Raw genomic sequence first — 23,385 nt, 5'->3', positions numbered from 1 at the left:
AGGTCAGCTTTACGTTTTCGAATCAGATTCGCTCGATTTATTGGAATGGAAAATGAATTACGCGAAAAATCTCGCAGATTTGGCACCATTTCCCAAATGGAAATATTCATGTAGGGTACCTGTACCTACCTATACCTATTCTACGAGTAAATAAATTCATTTTTACTGGCGACGGTTATTCCAAAACAGGCACGAAAAACGTTAGGATGTGTCAACAATGCAAACATTTTACAGGTTTTAATTATTCAAGCAAAACGGCTGTTCTAGAACGAATGCTGTTTCATGTATAGTTACACAGCTGCGAACCATTTGTAGTTTTCACTTGTGAAACATATTATTTCGCCGCAGATCTGTCTTCGCTTCGACATTAAACCGCACTACTAAAGCTATAACGTACTTGAAAATTTCCACCAAATTACTCCAACTAGAGAAAAAAATTCACTTTTCCGATCTCAAAATCCTCATTTCGAATTTACGACTTCGTTTATTACCTAGGTACCTAAATAATATGGCGTAAATTTTAACTGCCTACTTTTTCAGCTACAATTAATTTACCGGATTCGATCTCATTTCATATTATACGTTTGAAAAAAATACTTATGAACAAAAAAATACACGTTTATTGCAATTTTTCCTTAATAAATACAAGAGAATTTTTTACAACAAAAATATACTTTGTATCATATTACGTTTTTATAAGATAAATGAGTTCTGATTAAAAATAAGCTGCCGAAACTTGGTCGAAATGGCTAAGTAAAATATTCGAAAATATATGGCATTGAAAAATAATTACAAAATGACTAAATTAAAATAGGAAAAATTATTACATTTATTCTTTGAAATAATTCTTGGACCCATGAAATCCTGTACATTCCTATAACCCTTTATTACAACAACTATATCCCTTAAATACAAAACTTCTCTAACACTGTAAGATGAAATTTTCGTCGAAAATATCTAATCTGGGTCGTTTAAATGCAACATTAGCACCTAAAAAATTGTATAAACTCGCTTAAAACGTGAACCGTATCACATAAATAAAGAAAACATTAAGGTAATACTGGTTGAAATTTGGTAACAAGGCAAAAAACTTTGAGAATAAAATGGATTTAAAAAAGGACGAATGTTTTTTTTTTTTTTTACAAAAGGACATCATCTTGAAGAGTATAAAATCTTACAATAATAATAAAATAATAAATTGTGCTATGTACGTACGTCAGTCCATTAAGAAAACTATACACTAAGCGAAGGCGTAAAAATAAAACCATTAAAAAAATCACAAAAATACAAAACAATGTTCGTAAGTACATGAAAAATATTGTTAAAAATAATTGAATTAAAAATTTATAAAAACCGTATAGGCTAAAAATATAAAATTAACCGATTGGCCGTATAAATGCAATAATCAACGATCATAATTAAGTAACAGTAATAATATTCATAGACTCCTGGATATCCTATCTTAACACTAATTGGAAAGTTTTTGCACGCGTTAAACATAATAAAGTAAATATAAATGTCTTAGACAGCGAAGAAAAAAACCCTCCTTCTTAAATACTAACCCACTTTTTAGTAAAACAATACAACAATATAGCTTAAGCTAGAATCGACTGCTCTGCGACGAGTAAAAACACTATTTTAAAGTAAAAAGAATCTTTAAAAAATTAAAAAACAAAAAGTATTACATACACAGGAAGTGGCAGTTAACTGGCACGTAGGTAAATCACCGTTTTCTTACTTACTACATGTATAAAAAAAAACCATGTTACAGGACTATCAATCATCTAACCTATGTTTTTCCAAGTTTCCACTCAAAGTAGGATCTGGCCTTCTTCTTTTGAAAAAACCTAATTTCCAAAGCAACAATGTGAGTAAAATGAACATCAGTAGACCGATGAGAATGGCACCTATTATGTAATATAATGGAATGGATTCTGGTGTTTGTTGTCCACGTATATTTACTCTGGCAGAGGTTTCAACCTGTTGAGAAAAAAAATCGTTGAATCATATTTCTATGAAGAAAAATTGATTAAAAATTATAAAGAGAAAAGCTATTGATAGAAAACTCACCAGAAACTCGTCCGAATAAATATTCTGTAGAGTAACTGAGGAACTGGGTATATGCATTTTTGCTCGAGAACTTATTTTTATTAGATCCACATCGCTGTAGTCTTCGATCAAGGTGGCATCCCATAATCTATAATGTGAATAGAAAATACACAAATACGATTACTTATTGACCGATGAATGAAAAAAAGGATTCATCAAGGTAAGAATGGATTCCAATTTTATAAAGTTGTATGAAGAATTGAGTTCAAGAAGGGAGATATTTTGTTCAAATGTCAGATTTTAAAGCAGCCATCGTATTCAATTTTCTTTACTAAAATTCCAAAGTGGCTAAAATGTAGGAAACAATTTACACAAAATATTAAAATTGAGAAATGTTACAAAAATTTATCAAAAATCAACCAAAATTTCAAAAAGAATAAATTCCTCCAAAATGGGAAAATTTTCAAAACATTACATATTTAAAAATCTGATAAAAATCTTGAAAATAAGCATTTAAAATTTTAGTCATCAATCAGGATAACAAGCACAGCAGTCAGCAGATCACCAAAAATTGAAAAAAAAGACAAAAAAAAACATTCAAAATATGAAACATCCCAAAATTTTGAACAAGATTCAACAAAAATCGCATAGATTATTCAAAATTATTACCGAAATTGAATGAAATAACATAAAAATTGAATGAAATTTTGTTAAAATGGCATGAAGCGTCATAAAAATGTGTAATTAACATTGAATGTTTTAAAAAATATCGAAAACAATTGAAAATGACTAAAAAGTCGACGAAACATCGCAAAATTTCGTAGAAAGTCACGATTTTTTTTCAAGATGACATTTTACTCCTTGAATTCCCAAAATAGGTAAGTTTTTTTTGGCGGATCAAATCTTTTCAGTTTGGTTTTCATTTTTTCGGACACCCTGTATTGTTTTTGGGAAAAAAAGAAAAAATCCGAAAAATTTGAAATTTATCAACACATGGAAAAACACTCGATACATAAATAATTCAAAATTCCAACTATCCTGTCCTTCTCCTCCTGTGACTCTACCACTTCAAGGATTCCAAAAATATAAATTATTTTACGCATAATACGAAATAAATAATGACAAAAAATGGGAAAATTTTCTTGACGTGAAATAACTTTTGATATTACGGCTAGAGAGAGGGGTAGGGGGTAGGAAGACGTTTATAATAATTCATTCGCTGCAATATATTATAATAAGTAGTTTTGCGATGAAAATATTAATTGCTCACCTCGATTTGATAATAATACTAGCGAACTGTTTGCTTTCGATTAAATTCAATTCGCAACTGAATTTCAAACATTTCACCGTTTTGAGTATACAATTCTAAAATACGAAAATACAAATTAACATTCCAGTATCTATTTCAAATTTTTCAAAATTTTCTTATTTGAAATGCATACCATTTTCACGATTTTGTATTTTTTACCATCTTTATAATACGTTTCAGGAGTCACTGTCATTTCGGTGTCACGTTTTACTCGATTATACTTGGCATTTGAAGACGATTCGGTCTTTTCGTTGAAACCCGACTTGTCTCCAACAGGAAATATATTCTTTGTACTGGAAAAATTAGCGGCGGTCAATTCTTCCGGTCTTCCGGTCAATTTCTTCAAAGGGTTTACGTCATTTGGTGATATATCACATTGACCAATAGCGTCTATAGAACATGGAAAGGAAGCGTTTAAGATATCAGAATATCGAGATCAATTATCGATGCTGGAAAATAAGTAAGAAAGTATATCGTACTTTCGACCACAGGATGTTCATCGAGATATAATAACCATTTGCCTTCTTTTTTATCATTAGCTACTTGATATGGCCATTCAAATTCCACTCGTAGATTGGAGACGTTCCACGTGCCGTAATTGTAAATAGTGTAATAGTGTATCACCTTGTTTCCAATTTCTTCCACGTATTCGATGGCAGATTCACCTTTCAGTTCGGTATTCTGCATTTCTGGTATCTCTTCCGGAATCGAATAACTAAATAAATAGAATTTGTAAGAACAAATATTACAGCGAGGTAGCATAGTGAGATTTTGGCGAAACTTACCCATTAATCGATAGCTGAAGCTTTTCAACAACTCGTACTTTGAATTTCAAGTTATTTGAAGCGGCGTTTCTGTCATTAGATGTAGTATTGGCGGTAATATTGAATTCTAATAACGGTTCCGAGCCGTTGACGTTTTCCAGATCGAATTCAATTTGTAAATCGAGATGAGCTGATTGTTTTAAAGGATTTCCCAACGAACATACTACATACGTATCCAACTTCGAATGACAAATATAACGATCTTTCTGTAAGGGAAAAAATAATTCCATGACATATTTGTACGTTGAAAAATAGATAGGAATCATTGAACTTACGTCGTTGATTAAGTAAGCTTGATTATAGGTAACTTGTTTGGGGAACTGAACGAAAAGCTGAGCTTGATAAGCCGATTCACCGCTATTGTTGATGGTAACATTCATTATCAAACTTTTCCGTTCACCGAGGGCCAATTGATACATATTTGGATCAGAATCTACGAAAATTCAAAACGAAATGTGTAAATATCTGCATAATACAAATAAGCATAATGAATGTTGAAATTATACCAATTACCTTTTATACCCAACTGATCGAGTAATAAATTAGCCGTCAAATTGATTCGACTTTCGCATATGTCATTGCTACCGCAATCCTTTAAAAACGTAGCTTCGAACACTTTATCGGCCTCTTGTTGGTTTAAAATTGGATAGTCATCCAACGACAGTAAATCTCTACCGGAACTTTGTTCAGGTTCTCTATGTATAAGTTTATACGACATTCGAATTTTTATAGGAGATTGAATATCCAAAGTGTTTTCCTGAAAAATATCCGCATAAAGTCATTCTCGAAATATTAAACTGGGAAATTAAAAATATGCTGACGCATCGTAGTTGAGCCAGCCTCGATACCTATAGGTTATGCGCCTACCTTCAAATAAGCAGTATGTCTATCACAATGCTCAGTTTTATTGTTCATTATTAATTCTTTCGTAATAATGTGATCTTTTTTGTAAAAATCATCGAACCAGATTCGAGAGGTTTTTCCTTCGAAGGATTCCGCCTCTAATTGGAATTGGATTCGTAAATTACGATTCGTGTAAGGTTGCACGACAGAAGTAATTGTGCAGCAAGTTTCAAACGAAAAGCTGAAACAGAATAAAATTATTTTTTAAATAATATTAAATTAATTAAATAACACTTTCTAACAATAACGTAATGTAGGAACAGAGAAAAAACAAAGGGGGCCAGTGTTAAATTACATTATTATTGGGCGAATTAAGAATGAAAATAAATTTTAGTAAAACAATCCTCAAAAAACAACATAATTCTTCTTACTCGTAAAAAAAATAACCCAAAATCTAAATTTTTGGACATTTTTATTTGATTATTTATCAGTGGAAATTAATTTTTGATTTTTGTTTTCAAAATCCTTCACCTCAAGATTTGATTCTCGTCAGATATCAATCATTTATATCAGAAAGTTTATATTTTAACGAACTTGAGCTGATTTGTTGGGATTTAAGAAAATCTCCCGAATGAAAAAAAAAATACTCTTTTTGACCTAAACTAAAATTTTATCTCATCGTTCCAACTTTTACTTTTTATTTTTCCTATTTTTTTTAAATGTCTGAAGGGGAAGAAAAGTTGATACACTTTTTTAATAAGCAAACCATCGCTGATTGCAACTTTCTGAGTTCATTTTCTGTGTTTTCTCAAAAATGTTGGGCACAAGTTTTTTTTATAAAATAGCTGCAGATGGGTTGAAAATAAATTTCACCGTTCATATTTAAGCAGGACAGTAACAGAATAATTACGAAGAATAAAATAAGGTTTTGATTAAAATGAGCAAATTTTTGGAAACCGAAGAGAAACATTGAAAAATTTTCAATTTTCTTCACTTGAAATGTTGAAACGTTATATTTGTCCAAAGCATGCTCAGGCTCTGCTAAACCCAAAATAATCATCGAGAAATTTGAAAAATAAAGTTCATTTTTGAATTTGAGATGAATAGGACGGTTAATTTCTTTGCTAGAAAATTTTTACAATAAATTCATATTTCAAAAGTAAAACACAAAAACAGTAAGTAGTTGATAACTAATTTTAGGAAATTCAATTTTGAAAAAAAAAAAACATAATAATACTTGGAATAATAATAATTTTTTTTAAATCCATCGTAAAACAAAATGCAAAAATTAATTTTCCGGAAATAGTCGATTGATAACAACTTTTGTGCAATTACCCAAATGTAATATTCAACTTCCAGGAAGTTATTCGCATAAATTCAGTGCATCTGTTCTCTAATAAAAATTATCTCAAATCATTAATCAACGATATGGTCAATATAGGGACATATCTTATCACTAACACGATAGTTCAGTAATCATTTACTTAATGATGCCAAATAAATAAATAACGTTATTTTGGTACTTAACGATACTATCGGAGTTGAAATTCAGGCGAAATTCATTAAAAAATTACATATCATTTTTACCGAGTATTATACGAATTTTTATAAACATTCCACAACAAGATCAGTAAATTTAAAAAAAAATAAAAAATATACCCTAAATCGTTCAATTACCTACCAAGATATATAATTGGTATTATTGATCAAGCAATTCCGCACATTAGGATCAATATTTGTTAAATTATACTCTGGCTGAACTTTGGTAGTGAAGCCTATGATAGGTCGAGATCTTAATAACACCACAGTATCATTCTCATAAGCACCGATGAGTAAATCAGGATATCCATTTCCATCCAAATCAACACCGCCACTCAGCGAATAACCAAACGTGGTATAAAGAGGATATCTATTGTAAATCGTCTCCGATTTTATTATCTGTAACATAAAAAAAACCACATTTAATTCCAATTTTCAAATGTAGTCCAACTTCCTCGAATTTAGTTTCTAATCACCTGACTAGGTTTTGTGATAAGCCCATTACGAGAGCCTAAATAAATGTACACCACACCGTTTCCTTCGTAAGGAGCACCGACAGCTAAATCATCGCATCCGTCGCGATTCAAATCGCCCAATGATGAAATAGCCAGACCGAATCTGAAAATGGAAAAATATGTTATATTTAGCAGGATTTTTTTTTTTTTCGTAAATACATCTCTCGAGTATTATCTCAACGAAAGTAATGTTGAATAATAAATAACAATCTAACGATAATAATTTTACTCTTTCTGTCGGATATCAAGAATCACACTACCAAATTTGACTAATAATTTGACATAAATCAACAATGACACACTAATTGATCTACAATAAGCCTTAAAAAAAGTATAAAGATATATCTACGTAAATCACCTCGACTCCAGCTTTCCAGTCAATTTTACAGGAACACTTCTATTTAAATGATAGACAGGATCATTCATATAAATATAAACAGCTCCTCCTTCTTCGGTTTTTAAATTGAAATAGAAAGGAGCCGCGACAATGAGATCAGACAGTCTAAAATAGACAAAAAAAAAAAATTATCAATTTTTCCTCATTCGAAATTATCAAACAAATCGTTTCTACGTGAATTACGAGTACATTTCGTCTATATGATTAATTTACAGAAAAGACGACTCGTCGTGATATATCACGATTATTTTTAATTTCTCGATATAACTCACTTATCGCCATTCAAGTCGGCTGCGGCAACTTGATAGCCAAAATTGGATGCGATCTGTTCGCCGTTTATGATTAAATACCGTATCCATTTATCTTTGGGTCCTGTCGATTGTCTCTTAACGAACAATACAACTTGGCCGGTTTCGTTACCGCGAGGAGCACCCGCAGCAAATACCGAGATGTTATCACCCAGGAAATATCCACCGGTCACGGACATACCTGCGAATGTGTGCGTGTGTAGTGCATTTAGAGAAGTGCATATTTACTCGAGAGAGAACCTTTCCATCAGATCGTTAAAAGGTACGGGCACAACTAAGACGATCTGTTTACACACGTAGGTATTGGTTATAAACTCAACGTACCTAGATAACCATATGGATTTATCTCGTTCCACGAGTCAGTAGGCCCTGTAAAAACTTCTTTATCTCTTCGAGGATCGTCGTTGACGTTCAAAATTGTAACAGCTCCTCTCCAGTTTAAAGCCCCGGGCGCTCCGATCACTACGTTATCGTCTTCGAAAATCATACCACTGGTGCCCGATTGACAACTTCCAAATTTTGTATGACCCCTGCAAGGAAATTAATTGCGATGAGATTAATGATGAAATATCGTAAAAGTATAGGTAAGTATAAATAAATAATGCAGTCGTTCTTCAAGCTAACTAGGAAACTTCTCGATCTCTCATTTACGAGACCGATTTCGCTCATTTTTTTGCAGGATATCTTTAGGAAGGATAGCCAATGAAAAAATGTTACCGGCCCAATAGTAAAATTAAGATACCTACTGCAGAAATTTGAAAGGGACAAGACAATTATTTCTATTTGAAAAATTTTCACTTTCGGTTTTGACCATAATTTCTGAGGACTCTGGATGGCAAATTTTGTCTCACATTTTCATAAACATTTCTCTCATGTGCAAATCTGTCTCTTCATCTACTAATATGATTAATGATTATTTATGTAGAAACTAATTTCAAATTCTAAATAAAATTTAATATTTAGAGATCTGTCCAAGTATTTAAATAGTGCAGGGTTGATTAAAAATTGTAATCCAAAGTCCATCCCTTCGGTTTCAGACCAGAAGTTAGGCAAACACGCCAACATAGGTACATATGAACCCCGTAAATTAGGTATAGCCCAGAACCAGAACCAGAAGTTTAATACCAACTGAATAATTAATAATTGACTTACACTTGTAAACTTTGACATGGCTCGGAATGTTTTTCGAGTTCCAAATCTTGCTTCAATATGTAGCATAATCCACGACATGAGAAATTACCAGATACATATCGGTGAGCACATACCTGGATGGACAAAAAATAAAATCAAGTACAAAATGAATTTAAAATAAAAGGCTGTACCTACTCTCAAAACACACAATCATTTAAAAAAGAGCAGTTTGCATATCTTCAACCACTCGATCTCAGATTTTCATGAATCAAATGGACGCAGAATCTCAAATACACAGCATATTTTGGGGAACTGATAGTGAACTATTCTCTCTCCTCCCGCCCAAGTTAGTCAGAAGTAAGAACAGAAAAATTACAATTAGCCTCCACTTTGTAGGCTTTCATCTACCATCCAGGGATATTTTGTTTCTTGGCTACAATTTTTGCAAGGCGACTTCAAACTCAGAATGAAAGTACAGATTTCCAAAGAAAAATTTCAAAAGGTTGACGTAAACGAAAAGTCAAGTTGTTAAGAATTTTAAATACTTAAAATATTCTAAGACCGGGAAATTTTGTCGGTCAGCTCTTTCACAATGTTTCAAAGCCTCAAAACACAAAGAAAAAAATGTAAAGTCTCAAAACACAGTATCTCATTGCTTATCTTCCTTGCCCCCTTTTTTATTGTAAACGTTGACAGCTCAAAAGGAAAATTTTTTACATCACAACAAAATAGGAATAAAATGGGATAACATTTTGCTAAAAATGTCTGATTTTGAAAAAATTTTATTCTCGAAAATAGGAAAGGTTTCGTTAGATTACATTAGACAGATTTTATTATTTGTGTTTCAACCTTGAAATTTTGAAAAACTTGAAAAATTTTCTGAAATCTGAGCTTAAACCTTGAATGAAAGTTCGGAACTTTTTCAAGTTTTTGTAATATTACATATTTCGTTTGAAAACTTTATAATCTTTCATGTATACCTATCAAATTAGACGAACTGTAGCATAAAAATTTAAGAAATACACAAAACAAAAAAAAAATATTTAAAAATTCACAATTTTTATAATTTTTTTGAAAATCTCCCAAATTGTTTGAATCTATTATGTTTCTGAAAGAAAAAAGTCTGATCGTTGCAACGGTGCAACACCCACTTCTCTATCTAAGTTTTTTGAAAAGTTATGAGAACTAGAAATCTTGGAAAGTCAGTCCACAAAAAATTCAAAAAAGTTCAAAAAAATGTTTTCATCCCTAAAATTGTTCAAAATTTACAAAACAACACACTCAATACAAATGAAAAAGTTTCTTAAAATATCACTTTATACATGTCAAGAGGAAAACAGTTTTGAGACTTTCAGAAAAAAAAAATGTTGAAATTCATTATATCATTTTTAAACACATTGTTTTCAGATATTAGTTTTGAATGTCTCGCCCCCCCCCCGCCCCATCAACCGAGTAAGTAATGAACGGTTAAAATTGCTACGAAAAATTGAAAAACGAATTCTTCATGTGAGCATAATTCAGCCCCTTCCATCCAAAAGGTTCCCAAACATACATACTTGTGTTCAACATGAGTTGCCTACTTATCAGATGGAAGGAGTCAAGTCACCTATGAAACACCCTGTATGTACAATGTACATAAGCATGAATTTTTTTGGGACTACCTATAAAATTTATTTTCATACCTAACATGATTTTCAAAATTCGGTGAAAATTCATGTTACCTACTGAAATAGGATTGCCACATGTTCATTTTCACTTTCACGTTTCAAAACAAAATTTCAATCAATTTTCAAAATTTTTACACTCTTGCTAGCATAAAAATTCTCATTTCACACACACAATACACATACATAAAAAAAATATCAAAAACATAAAAATTGTGTTGCTATGTACCAAAAATGTCAATTTTTATCCAATTTATCACTAATTTCATATAATTCAAAAATAAAATCCTCTCAAAATCGAAAACTTCTACGACATCTCACCCCGTTTGTTTCCATTTTCAGAACGATATGGAATTGTTTTTATGAGCTGTCGAAGATGTCAAAAAAATGGAATGAAATGCTGCAATTCGATAGCTTTGAGACATTAAAATTTTTTAGAATTTAAAAAGTTAAGGGAAAGAGAGAATTGAAAAATTTTCAAATCTAATTTTTTAATTCAACCTTCCGTGAGAAAACTTCGAAATTTTCACATTGAACTTCTCTGACATGTTGAAAGGGGAAAGTGATCGTCAATAAATTCTAAAAAAAATAAACCATTTCTTGCAGAAAATTGCGAAAACTGCTCACTTTTAGTTTCTTGTAATTTTTTTCCATCAAAAAATGGCAAAGTATAAAATTCTAGATGTCAGTAAGACGCATTTCTTCACTTTCAGCTATTTCTGGCCAATTTGATTTCCAGATAACCCACATTTCAATGAACCAACTCCTTAAACTAGACCTAATCTTGTAGATGTAGAATCTTCCAAATGATTTATTCAATTTTCTTTTCCCTGATAAAATCTTAGACACGCCTAATAGAAATTGTACATTTCACTAAGTGATTTCGTAGCAAAATACTAACCAAAACTTTCTCGCCTGGTCCTTGACTTTTTACTGTTACTCCAAGCCACTGACCATCTTTTACTTCATCGCTATTGGGTGGTGATAATTCATCGTTGTCGACTTCTATACGAGCAAAAAAAATTTTCTTTAGAAAAAGAAATTTTATTCACATGCACGAATAGGATAAGCGCGTGACACAACAAAGACAAAACATAAAAAGTGGTAGTAATAATGGCGATGAATAGCTGCTGACGTAGCGAAGAGAAGCATAATATGTATATCTATACAATTTCAAGACAGATCCACTCAACTTACACCGGACAAAATTGGTCATAAATTCGATGTCATTAAAAAAAATTCTCACATTTTTAACATGTATACAAATTCAGAGTTGCTAATTGAATCAAAAATTGGCGATTTTTGTTGAAAATTCGATAACTCGTCAGTCGTAAAATCGTTCTGCAAATGCTGAGATCATTTTTGAGTAAAAATTATCCAATTACGTTTGGTTCGTAATTATGCAAAAATATTCGTATTTTCGTAAGTATCTCTGCATCACGTATCGTATTTCGCAAACCTTTCCGATATAAATTTCAATTAAAATTGGCTATTTATCAATAAAATATTATTTTCGTCGTTTCCAAAATGACCTAAGCGTTAAGCTGTTTAAATTTAAACACCACGATCTCGAAACCGGTTCCAGCAAACATACACACGCTGCAGGTAATTGAACAAACGGAACAATATGAATATCTAACCAAGAGAGTTGCATACATTTCCGTAAATAAATCCTCAGTCCTCACCCATCTACTCTCGAGGTATATAATCACAACATCGGCTGTCAATACGTAAGTAGAAATACTTGTATTTCTACTCGAATTGAAATTTCGTCAAGCGACGAGAATAACTCGAGATTTTCAAGCTGCAGAATCTCATATTTAATAATAGTTTTCGATACTTCTCTTCGCTGAATTAAAAAACAAAAAACAAAACACAAAACACATACACACAATTATATGTATAAAGGATTAATACTCGTAATATAAGAGGACATATGTACAGACGCATGCTTCTACATACTTTTCATGCTGGTGAACAGTGGGATAATTTACAAACAAACGGAAAAGGAAGCCTTTTTTAAACACGTACGAGTACATGGCGATCACATATGTAAAGAACAACAATACCGTGCATTTACAAGCTATATGTATATTGAAAATAGGTACTACTTATGCATTACCTAGTATACAATATCCCGGTACATTTAGATTTACATCGACATAACTCACATCGGCAATCAATTACCAATAAGTGCTGCGATTCTTTAAATGCAGGTACCTAGTTCACTGTAGGTCGTCGTACAAACATTTTTTTCACGCTCGCACTCCTACAATTGTAAATTTATTCGAGTAATTATTTCAATAACAGCGCCAAATAAGTTGGTTTAATTCGTTTAAAATACTTCTTACAGTAAACAAAAAAAAAATCTATACAGAGGTGTCGTTGGCAGAAAAACAACTTCCGGCTTACGAGTGTTTTATTTTTCGTCAATTGTTCACACCTACTACTTTTAGCCTAGTATCGACGTCGATAAATGCAACTCTTCGCAAAATCGTTATTAAATTCACCGACGACGATGGTTGTTGGCTTTCGAAAACAGTATGATCAAAAATTTCAAACACTAAACCATCGACAGATGAAATCATAGCCTATGTTGAATAGTACATAACATACATGGAATCAAAAATCATATTCTGATATCCGTTTCACGTTTTTTTAATATGGAAATATGCTAATTGTAGATTATACGATTCGTGGAAAAAAATTGACCGAAGGAATTTCCGCTCGTATTCAGATGACGAGACGAAACCTCGATGTCTCGTATGTATAGGAAAAATTAGTGGTGAACTGGTTGAAATGAGTATCTAATACAACAACCCAGATCAGTACACAATTACTCATTATTTTCACCATACCATACATGTACTTTTGGTAATTAAGACGATAAGTACGATTATTTTTCTCCTTTTTTTGACGAAGTTTCGAACTAAACACTCTCATAAAATTACAAAATGTAGAAACAGAAACCTAAACCTACTGGGACTAGGTACGTGTAACACATCAGCAGTATAATCGCAACACTTATTACCATAAAACTGATCCACACGACGCGACCAGCGATATAAATACTACATAAAACATGCTAATAAAGCAAATCTAACGTTGGTAATGTTACAACGAAAAGCTTATTTACACTTCTCAAACACGAGACGTTTCAAGGAAACTGCATTTCGTTTCCTATACCTTAAATAAAACAACTAACAACACGTCTGGTTGTTCGAGAAAAAAAAAACTCGAAATGCATCGAGGTTTTAAAAATTATAAAATATTAAAATAATTTCACTCCGGGAAATGAAAATATTGGGTGTTTAGTCGATGATATCCATGAGGTCAAAAGCGTACATCACATCACCTATTAAAACGACGATTCTTTTTCAAAAAAATCGGAAATCAAGGTTTTTAAAATTTTTGAAATCGAGAATTTCCAAGAATTCAATAGTAAATTCTGTTTTAACGTCTACGATTTCAATACAAATAAAAAATATTCAGTAGAGAAACCGCGTATAGTTTTGAAATTGAAGGAATTAGAGGGTCAAAATTTTCAAAAATGCTGGAAATTAGATTTTTCAATTTTCATGTCAGGCATATATTATAGAAAATCTGAATCAAAAGTACGAGAATTTTTTCACTTTTTTAAAATAATTTCCATTTTTAAAAAATTACGCAATTATGGGAATCCCTGACCCTGACCACCTTTTGGTGCGACCTACACGGGCTAAAATTCATGGTAATATCAATTCGAAATATACCTTATTATCGTCCATCGCAATTTCAGCGAAATTAGGAATACTCGAAATGACCATTTGAAACGTTGGATTAATACAAACTACAGGGTGCCCCGCCACAAAATAACCCCGTTCAACAGTAACATAGGCAACTTATCCTAAACACATGTATGCATTTTTGCCTGCCCTGTAATTTGAAGGAGCCAAGTTACATGCTCTCGTGGAGAATTTTTGCATTCAATTTTGTTGGACAACTTTGACTTTGTGCCATTCAAAATGTTTCCTTGTGGTCGATCACTGAACTAGTTGATCACAGTGGCGTAGCCAAGGGGGGCGAAGGGGGTCATGGCCCCCCCCTTGCGAGCAAAAATTTGAAAGAAAACACGCAAAAATGGACGTTTTTTCGTTGTTTAGACCCATTTTTTCTAAAAATTTTCGCTGTCGCTTCGCTCGAGCAGTAATTTTGCCTTCATTTTCATGAAATCACCACACGTCACAATAGATTTCCAGAAAATTACCCCTCATTTCGATTTTTCATGCCTAAAAATCTGGTTTTGCCCCCTCCTTGAGAAAATCCTGGCTACGCCACTGGTTGATCAGGAACCACTAAAAGTTCATTGTTTTACCACTTTTCTTGAAAATCTCGAAAAAAAAAGTTCCTCTTCAGTCTTCACACATCGTTATTATAAATCTTAATTAGTTGAAAAGTTATAAGGATTTGATTTTTTTTTACTCATTTTATGTTGTTTTATGAATTTTGGCCAATTTTCCAAGGGGGGGGGGATTTTTATAAATGTTGTTGTCAGTGATTTTTCAGGAAACCCTCTTAAATTTTCCAACAAATTAAGGTAGAGGTGTAGGGATTGTGCCATTGGAAAAAGCAAATTTCTCGCTTCTAGAAACATTTATGTGAAGCGGCCATTTTTATAAGATTTTCCGGAAAAGTAGTGAAAATGATCAATTATTAGCCTCATCGTCTCCGATCCGAATTGAATGAAACTTCGTTATTGAAGAAGAAATAGGACAAAGAAATCTCAAAACGAAATTTTCAGTTTTTGATTCCTCCCCCAGTATGGTTCGAAATTTTATGGATGTAAAAAATACTGATTTAGTATTGAACTTTGATTTCCCGATTCCTCCATTTTGCAATCATTCGGAACACAACGTTAGCTCATTAAAACTGAAGAGTACAATAATATCAGCAGGTACGATATCCAGCTATTTCACTAATGATGAGTAGGTAATGATAAAGATTAGATTTACGAATGCAAGAATATAGATATATATTGTATTGATTGATAATAACTATAATGATTAATGATGATATGCACTTGAATAGTAAAAAAAGATGTTTCAATGTCAAAAAAGACTTTTTACATCCTATCTATAATTCCAGTTTCGATATTTTCGCGATCACGAAGTCTCCCCTTCCCACTACTTGAAGAATTGAAGCAAGTTTGAATTTTCATTCAACACTACTTTTACTCTAATTTTTAAAATTACATAGATATAACGGGAAACGAGTAATTTTTTTACCATAAATTGTCACCGAAAACAGAAAATCAGATAGAAAGTTTTTTTTTTGCTGATGAACCGAATTAATTCTACTTAATTGTAATTTATTGAAATATTGTTTGTCTTTCTTCAATCAGACAATTTTTATTCGTCTTTTTTCTTCAATTTTTTCAATCATTTTTTACAAAGTAAGAAAGAAGAACTATATCAACTTTGATTTCTATTCCACCAGGAAATGCGTTGAAAAAATTCGCACTTTATTAGTGCACCACATCCCCATACCCTGATTTCTGGTTTCATTATGTTTCATAATCTGTTAAGTCTTCAACTCGCAATTCACTGTCAGTGAATGATTTTTACAATGTATTTTTGTACACAGACATTCGCATTATTACACAAACACATTCATAAATTACAATAGATACATAGATAATGCATTTAATCAATCCAACAAACCGAATCGTAAATCGTGTAATCGTGATCACAAAAAAGGACACAGCGGCACACGCACAAACACACACAAACAATCGAAAAGTTAGGAGAAAACAAATAGAAAACACAAGCAAGCGAGAGTTAATCGATGATAATGAACAATAAAATCGAAATTTTCGACCACAAACGATGCGATGAATGAGTAATGAAAATGCGTGAGGCGGAAGCTTTTTCATCGTGGCGTAAATTGAGCGCAAACATAATCACAGATGCGATTGCGAAATCGTGAAAAGTGAATTTTCTTCGACAAGAACTCAAGTATATGTATAATATGTACTCGTATGTACTGTATTTGGTTGCATTTCGTATTTACATCATTTCTTTCATTTCCAATCGAAGAAAATTCGACAAAAAAAAAAACAAACAGCAAAACAACATAACGCGTTTGACATTTAGCACTTTGCGTATTAATAATAAAAAGACAATTACGTACTAGTTGTTTTGTAGACACCGCCCTCGGCTAGAAGAAACAAACAATAATTATATAATAAAAGAATGCATTTAGGTAATCAAAACTAAGTTACTTAAATATTTACACTATCGTAATAATCGTTCGAGTGGAAAATTTGGAAATTAAAAAATGGGGGGGGGGGTGATTTAAGAATTAAATTGATTTACTATAAGTAAGACTTGCTGAACTAGTGTTTCGGATCTTTGGGAAACTTAAAATTCTTAATGATTGAGAAAGGTTCTGTACGAAAAATTTGAGGCCAGTCACTTTACTTTGAAAGTGAAAAGCTGCATGTCAAATTTTTTGGACTATTTTGGAGAATTGAAAATTTTGTGAGACTCTCAATTTTCCCTTTGGGAACCTGAATTTTTTTGGACCGTCAATATAAATTTTCATGCTTTCGTAAAAACCGAGCAAAATTGATGACCAAGTGACCGAGAGGTTCCTTTTGAGTGAAAGTTGAGCTAAAAATGTCGAATCAAATCTCAATTTTTTTCAAAATTTTTCCATCTGGACATTCAGTTTAAGTATACCAATAAATTCGTCTTTCTTTAAAAATACGTAAATAGAGATTTTTTCGAGCTTTAAAAATTCATTTTTGGGATTTTATTCTGAGAATTTTACTGGAAGTTTTATAATATAAATTATGATGAAATGTCAACATCTGCCCATCTGCAAATATTACCAAGTATGTGATCTACAAATTACTCCGAAAACATTGCAGAATACCTACTTATCTTCATTAAAAACTACATAGTAAAATTTTGGATTGAAAATTTTTTTTTCCAGTCCTCAAATGTCACTTTTTTGATTATTAAAAAGTTTTTTTTCCAATTCTGAAATTTCACCTGTTTTGTGAGTTTTTCAATGATTTTTGATTCATTATTTGAATTTCTCCCCAAAAATAGGAAAACTCAATCAGAACAATTTTTCCATCTCAAAAATGGAAATTGAACAATCCCAAATTTTTTAAAGCAAAAATTGCAATCTAAATAATGTTTAAATTTCCCTCTTATACGTAAAATTTCCAAATTCTCTCGTTGAATCCCCCCCTCCCTTCAAACGTCAATAGGATTAATTTCGAATTGAGTGACAACTTTATACCTATTTATAAACAAGAAATGAATTAATTTGTAGAAAAATTGAACGAGCTTACTCAGATAAGCATAAAAATGAGACATTAATCACGTCCCAGGTAGATAAATAAAGACTTCAACATTTTCTCCATTAGTTTACTACATATAAAGAAACTTGCTATTTTTCGTGACTTTGAAAATGTCTACAAACCACAATATAACCGACCATAGGTGCATTTAAATAATGTCTTATCACCCAATCACGTTCATGTAGGTACTTAAGTTGCTCGATAAATTAGCATAATGCATGTTCGCGCCATAAATGAAATAATCACCGACTTGAAGCATAAAAAAATGACACTATTTTTGTGTTCCACTCGTATAAGTATACTTGGTCGTTGCAAGTGAATTTTTCAATGGGCATTTTTATCCATTACCCAATTCTAATTGAAATTAAACCTACGCTCGTTTGATAAATTACTTCAAAAAATTGCGAATCGATTTTTTTATACGACTATCTAACTATACCAGTACCAGTAAGTTTGCTATTTTTAATACATATGAGTAATGGGATCAATGTAACCTTACACAGAAGCAATGGCAATAGTTACTCCCGCACAAGACGTAGTAATTATTTAATTTCAGCAAATAGTCGGAATTCCTTCGAATTTATTCATACCGCAGTATATAAGACCAACGGGAATAAGTACTCGTAATGCAAAACTTGCGAGTACGACTGAAATTATACACATGTGAGCATAACTATAGCACGCTGTCGTCATCCATATCATTATCTGTGTGTAATGTACTCAATAAACCCATCATAACCCATACGAAGACCTGCAAGTATGTAAAATGCAGAAGTGGGTATTACTGGCAAAGTAAATATAGCCGAATTCGTGTATAAGCAGATATAGATAATTTTTCTGGTATCACTCCCATTATTTTTTATCAATATACTTGGTAAGTTAACATTAACCAGATGCATTTTCCCCCTCAAATATCAATCAGAAATCCATACAATTCAACTTTATTTTATAAAAAGCCGACGTTTCGTTTCAAGTACCACATGCATCATAAAATGTTATTGACTTATCTCAACGAAACTGATAAATTACTCGAACCATTTAGAATGTAGCACGGAGCAATAAATTTTGGTAAACGATTCTTTATCTTTACTCAACACATAGGTAGGTATTTCCTATAACAGCAAGCAGCTCATTCATTAGAACTTGAATACCTACAAGAAAATTTCAAAGGATTATTTTTAAAATACACACGAACCCACATAAAAGAGATTCCATGATGAAAATGCATATTATTAAACCCACATTGAAGAAAGAAAAGAATTTAGAAGAAATTGTAGGTATAGTAAAAATTACGATTTTGTGAAATTAATATTTTCTGAGAGCTTGTAAAAATTGAAGCTCATTAGGTAAACGAAACTTTCCAAAGGACAGATAAGAACCCATATAAAATAGACAGAAATCATTTTACACGATTTAGAGCATTAGATCTACAGTATTCAATTAGCTGTCTCAAAATTAAAAATGCATAATAGACCAACATTAAAGAAAAGCAAAGAATTTGGAAGAAATAGAACAATAAACACGACTACAACTGGAAAAATCTACATACAATATCTAATTAAGATTCAACCTCTACCTTATAGGTATTATATCACCCCATAGCTATTATTTTTTTTTAGCTAGGTAATCGATTATATCGATAGATCTACTTATACATATCAATAATAGCAACCAACCCGCATTTATAGAGCTAGTTAAATGTAATTACCTGAATTAATATCCGATAAATTTTCATAAAAATACTTTAATACTTAGGGAGAACTTGAATGAAGTAGTATAACGCAAGGTAATGGGTCCATAAGGCAATATTATGCACTTTGTATTCTTTATTTCGTTCCATTAACTATTATTTTATACGTTTAATAAAAATTTCTTATTCAAATCACGAACTCAGCCACACAATTCATCATTTGTATTGAAAAAATACTCGTAGATGTCACAAAATAAATATTAGTAGCCTCGATCGAGTCTCTATTACTTTCTAGCAATCTTTAAAGTTGAAAATTAAATGATTGTGCGACTAACATTTGTAGAAATTTTTTAATCAAAAAAAAAAAAAAAAATGGCAAACCTGGAATAGATTTTTATTTAATTTCGACTAAAAATGTCACTATGATCCACAGTTTATGAAAAAAATATAAAATCTACCCGTATATTTTGAGGAACTTTTTTTTTCTGAATACGTAATTAAAATTTCCAAATTGAAAAAAGGCGGTTTCAAGTTGATAAAACTTTTTTTAATTTTTTAGAATACAATAAAAATAAAAAGTAATGGTGATTGCTGATTTTGAGATAGAAAATATCGATTATCACCAACTGTGCTCAACAGACTGCTGACTCATACGTCCTTTCAATTTCAGCCACACGATTACCTTCCATATCCCTCAACCCATCTACCCATACGTTTACAGAACAGATGCGTCATTGATTTGCAATCTTTATTTTAGTCTACTGTCGTTGGATTTTCAATTTCCGCTGCTACTAATAGGCTACAATTTTTAATACTAGACATTTTCAGTCGAACTTGCAAAATCGTGGGCTCATAGGCGACTCATTCAAGCTTAAAAATTATGATTGATGAATTACGAATTTTTAACTTCAATCTTCATTAGCATATAAAATGTTCCCCATTAAAAAGAAAAGAAAAAAAGAACTGGGCACTTAACTACAACTCAGCCACCTAGACTTACTATGTATTTCATCAATTATCTCCCAACAAAGTCTTATTGATTTGAAAAATTTCTAATTGAAAATAACGAAATCCAAGACTATGATTTGAAAATAACTAACTAAATAAATAACATACCAACTTCGATTCGAAGAATAGAATACTGTCAACACTTACCTACTTGAACGTTTAAGCTAAATACGTATACGTTTACATAATACACATTAGGTATAGGTTCACGTGCTGGTAGTTATACTTTAATGAAGTTTTCAATAAGGAAATTCTAATTCTATGATAAGTATAAGTAGTAGAAATACTGAATAAGTAAATTAAAAACTCATTTCAGTCAACAAAGGAATAAGATAACCGGAGCATTCCCTTCAAAGGATTGAGGAAACGAATAACCAAAACAAAAATATCTCAATGATAAGGTAGGTTAAAAAAATAAACTGATCGCTTACCTCTTCGACCATCGGTTATAACTTGAATACAATCGTTACGGTCGTTTGTTAGTGGGCATCTCCATAAAGCTCCTGATTTTGTTGTTTGGGGTTGCAAATTTTTGTCCAAAGGAGCTCCCACTAACATCCTGTGAAAACAATTCAAATTTTTAGCGATTTTTAATAATGACTAGTTCAAAGAGATAACATTTTTGTTTTGTTAATCATCAAGTACGTACGAGTATTTTGTAATAAATCAACAATAAAACATTTACATATTTATATTATGATTAATTCTGGATGGTAGGATGGACAGAAAGAGTATATTTTGAGATGATAGGGCTGATAATTATTACTGTTATGGATTCTGCTTTGGCTATATATATTTATTACGTAAATAGACTGCTAGTTCTTACGGAGTGTTTTGAAACATACTTTATAAAAATACAGAACAGAATATCGCATGCACTATATTGCTTACTTTGTGTTCGATTAGAATTGAATACGAACAGCATAATTATTAAATAATCACTATGAGAAAACAAAAAAGTATTTAAATAGGTTGGCTTCACATAACTTTAAACAATTTTACTCCATTTGTTAGAATTAAAAATTCCATTGAAAATTGTCAACTTGAACCAAAAATTCTATAATTTATTATCAATCGGAAGATTAAAAATTAGGATAAATTATCAACAAAGCATTTGGCAGCCTAGCCTCATATGTTTTCTGATCAAACAATAAATTTACAATAAATTTTTAAAGCATGTGCACAAGATTTTCATCTTTTACGTGTTTTCTGTTTCAAAAAACACACATTTCAACCCATCAACTAGCAGTCCTTTTACATATAGTCAAAGGGGTTCTGGCAAGATGCTCGTAATAATTGATAAACACTAATAAAAAGATTTATGATATAAATTTAACCATTAAAGTGAAAGAGTGAAAGATAATAAATACAAAGCATGATGTTGGAAAAGAATCTCATTCGCTTGTCTAGATAACACATTTTTGGCTTCACTGAAAATAATCATGAGGAAAAATTATAAGTAATTATTTCGGTCATTAAGGGGCCAAAAAAAGTCTTTGCCATAGGTTCCATGTTAATGAGCCGAACACAACCGATGTTTCATTTTAATGAAACCACTGAGGGAAGAAGGGGTGAGGGTTTATGTGTTGAGTAGGAAAAATTAAAGAGGGTCATTTTCAAATGATGGGTAAAATGATTATTTATTGCTTATTAATCAAATGATGACGATAGAAAAATTTTTCAAGAAAATTACGCTGAAATTGAGATGAAAAATTTTCATATCAGAATACATGTACCTATTAATTAGATTATTTGTGTTAATGAACAACATTCAGGCATTCTTGACAAAGCATTCCTCAGATAATTATGTCCACAATAGTCAATTATCATGTAGGTATTAAGTGAAAAAAATTGTTCGGTTTTGCGGCTCTACTTTTTTGATTTCTGCACAAATGAAACGAAACTGAAAAAGGCCTGACTTTTGTTTGGCCCCGAATTCCCAACTGAAATTATGAAAGTTTTTTGTCGATTTTTGCATCGTAGGGAGGTCAAGGCGAATAAACCGGGTTTACTTTTCTTCACTTTCAGTAATGCCTACCTACGTAGAATTTGACAAATCGTATTAGAACAAATGAAAGAATTATACTGAATTTAATTCTTTCTGAGGTCCCTCAGATGCGCGGATCAAATCGACATCGTTTTGATGCACCAAAGTGTTTCTTGTTTTTTGATAACAGTTGTTAAAATGCATGATATCATATTTCTATATAGCTTAGTCAAAATAAGAAATGAGGAATAAAGAGAGTTCACTTACAATCTATCAGTGATTCGTCCGTCTTCATCATGAATTTGATGAGCTGCTACCGAATATCCGAAATATGAACCATTATGTCCCTGCTTCACCGAGGGCAATCTCGTTTCAAGATTAAATCCATGAGCGAAGAGCACACCATTCGTTAGAATAAATATCAGAACGCCTGCATGATTATTTTTTGAAAGAGCACAAAAAACCATTTTGCATACACTCGCGACAGAGATATATCATTATTTGAAAAATTGGATAAAATTTAATAACTGGAAATTCATTATAGTGAGGCTATGCATTAGCATTATTATATCATTTTCCAGAAAATTGGCATAAAATTTCATTCGTGATAATTAATCTTTAATTATTTTTTATAATAATTAACGAAACACTCGACGATATCACTTTCATATCATTCGAACATCGAATTAACAATGCATTCTCTCTCATTCTCTGTTTACACTTCACGTTATTGGCTCTGTCACTCCCTGCTACCCTCTCCATCTTCACAC

The 23,385-nt window shown here is 31.6% G+C and overlaps 1 protein-coding gene and 1 long non-coding RNA gene across 4 annotated transcripts; one reads left to right on the top strand and one right to left on the bottom strand.

Annotated features, from left to right (window-relative positions):
• Positions 1–597: 597 nt before the first annotated feature.
• On the bottom strand, positions 598–23,311 carry mew (multiple edematous wings). Of its 3 annotated transcripts, XM_065344070.1 has the most exons (19): positions 22,883–23,311; positions 21,060–21,187; positions 16,748–16,774; positions 11,481–11,584; positions 8,937–9,049; positions 8,109–8,314; positions 7,749–7,965; positions 7,438–7,581; positions 7,041–7,182; positions 6,707–6,963; positions 5,050–5,266; positions 4,696–4,939; positions 4,458–4,615; positions 4,144–4,388; positions 3,838–4,073; positions 3,492–3,748; positions 3,320–3,414; positions 2,071–2,197; positions 598–1,980 (listed from the first exon to the last, which is right to left on the bottom strand). In XM_065344070.1, the coding sequence occupies exons 1-19, from the start codon at positions 23,080–23,082 to the stop codon at positions 1,777–1,779; spliced, it is 3,321 nt and encodes a 1,106-aa protein (XP_065200142.1). In that variant the 5' UTR covers positions 23,083–23,311; the 3' UTR covers positions 598–1,776. The 3 variants fall into 3 exon arrangements, with proteins under 3 accessions (XP_065200142.1, XP_065200143.1, XP_065200144.1); XM_065344071.1 differs by lacking the exon at positions 16,748–16,774; XM_065344072.1 differs by lacking the exons at positions 11,481–11,584; positions 16,748–16,774 and having other exon boundaries at positions 22,883–23,023.
• Positions 18,154–21,320, top strand: LOC135831518 (uncharacterized). The gene is made up of 2 exons (XR_010556190.1): positions 18,154–18,377; positions 20,945–21,320. It is a non-coding gene; the product is annotated as an uncharacterized LOC135831518 (long non-coding RNA).
• Positions 23,312–23,385: the final 74 nt, after the last annotated feature.

The sequence above is a fragment of the Planococcus citri genome, chromosome 1, assembly GCF_950023065.1.
Source record: "Planococcus citri chromosome 1, ihPlaCitr1.1, whole genome shotgun sequence".
NCBI lineage: Eukaryota > Metazoa > Arthropoda > Insecta > Hemiptera > Pseudococcidae > Planococcus > Planococcus citri.
The sequence above is the reverse complement of the archived record's forward strand: the minus strand, read 5'-3'. Positions and strand labels throughout refer to the sequence as shown.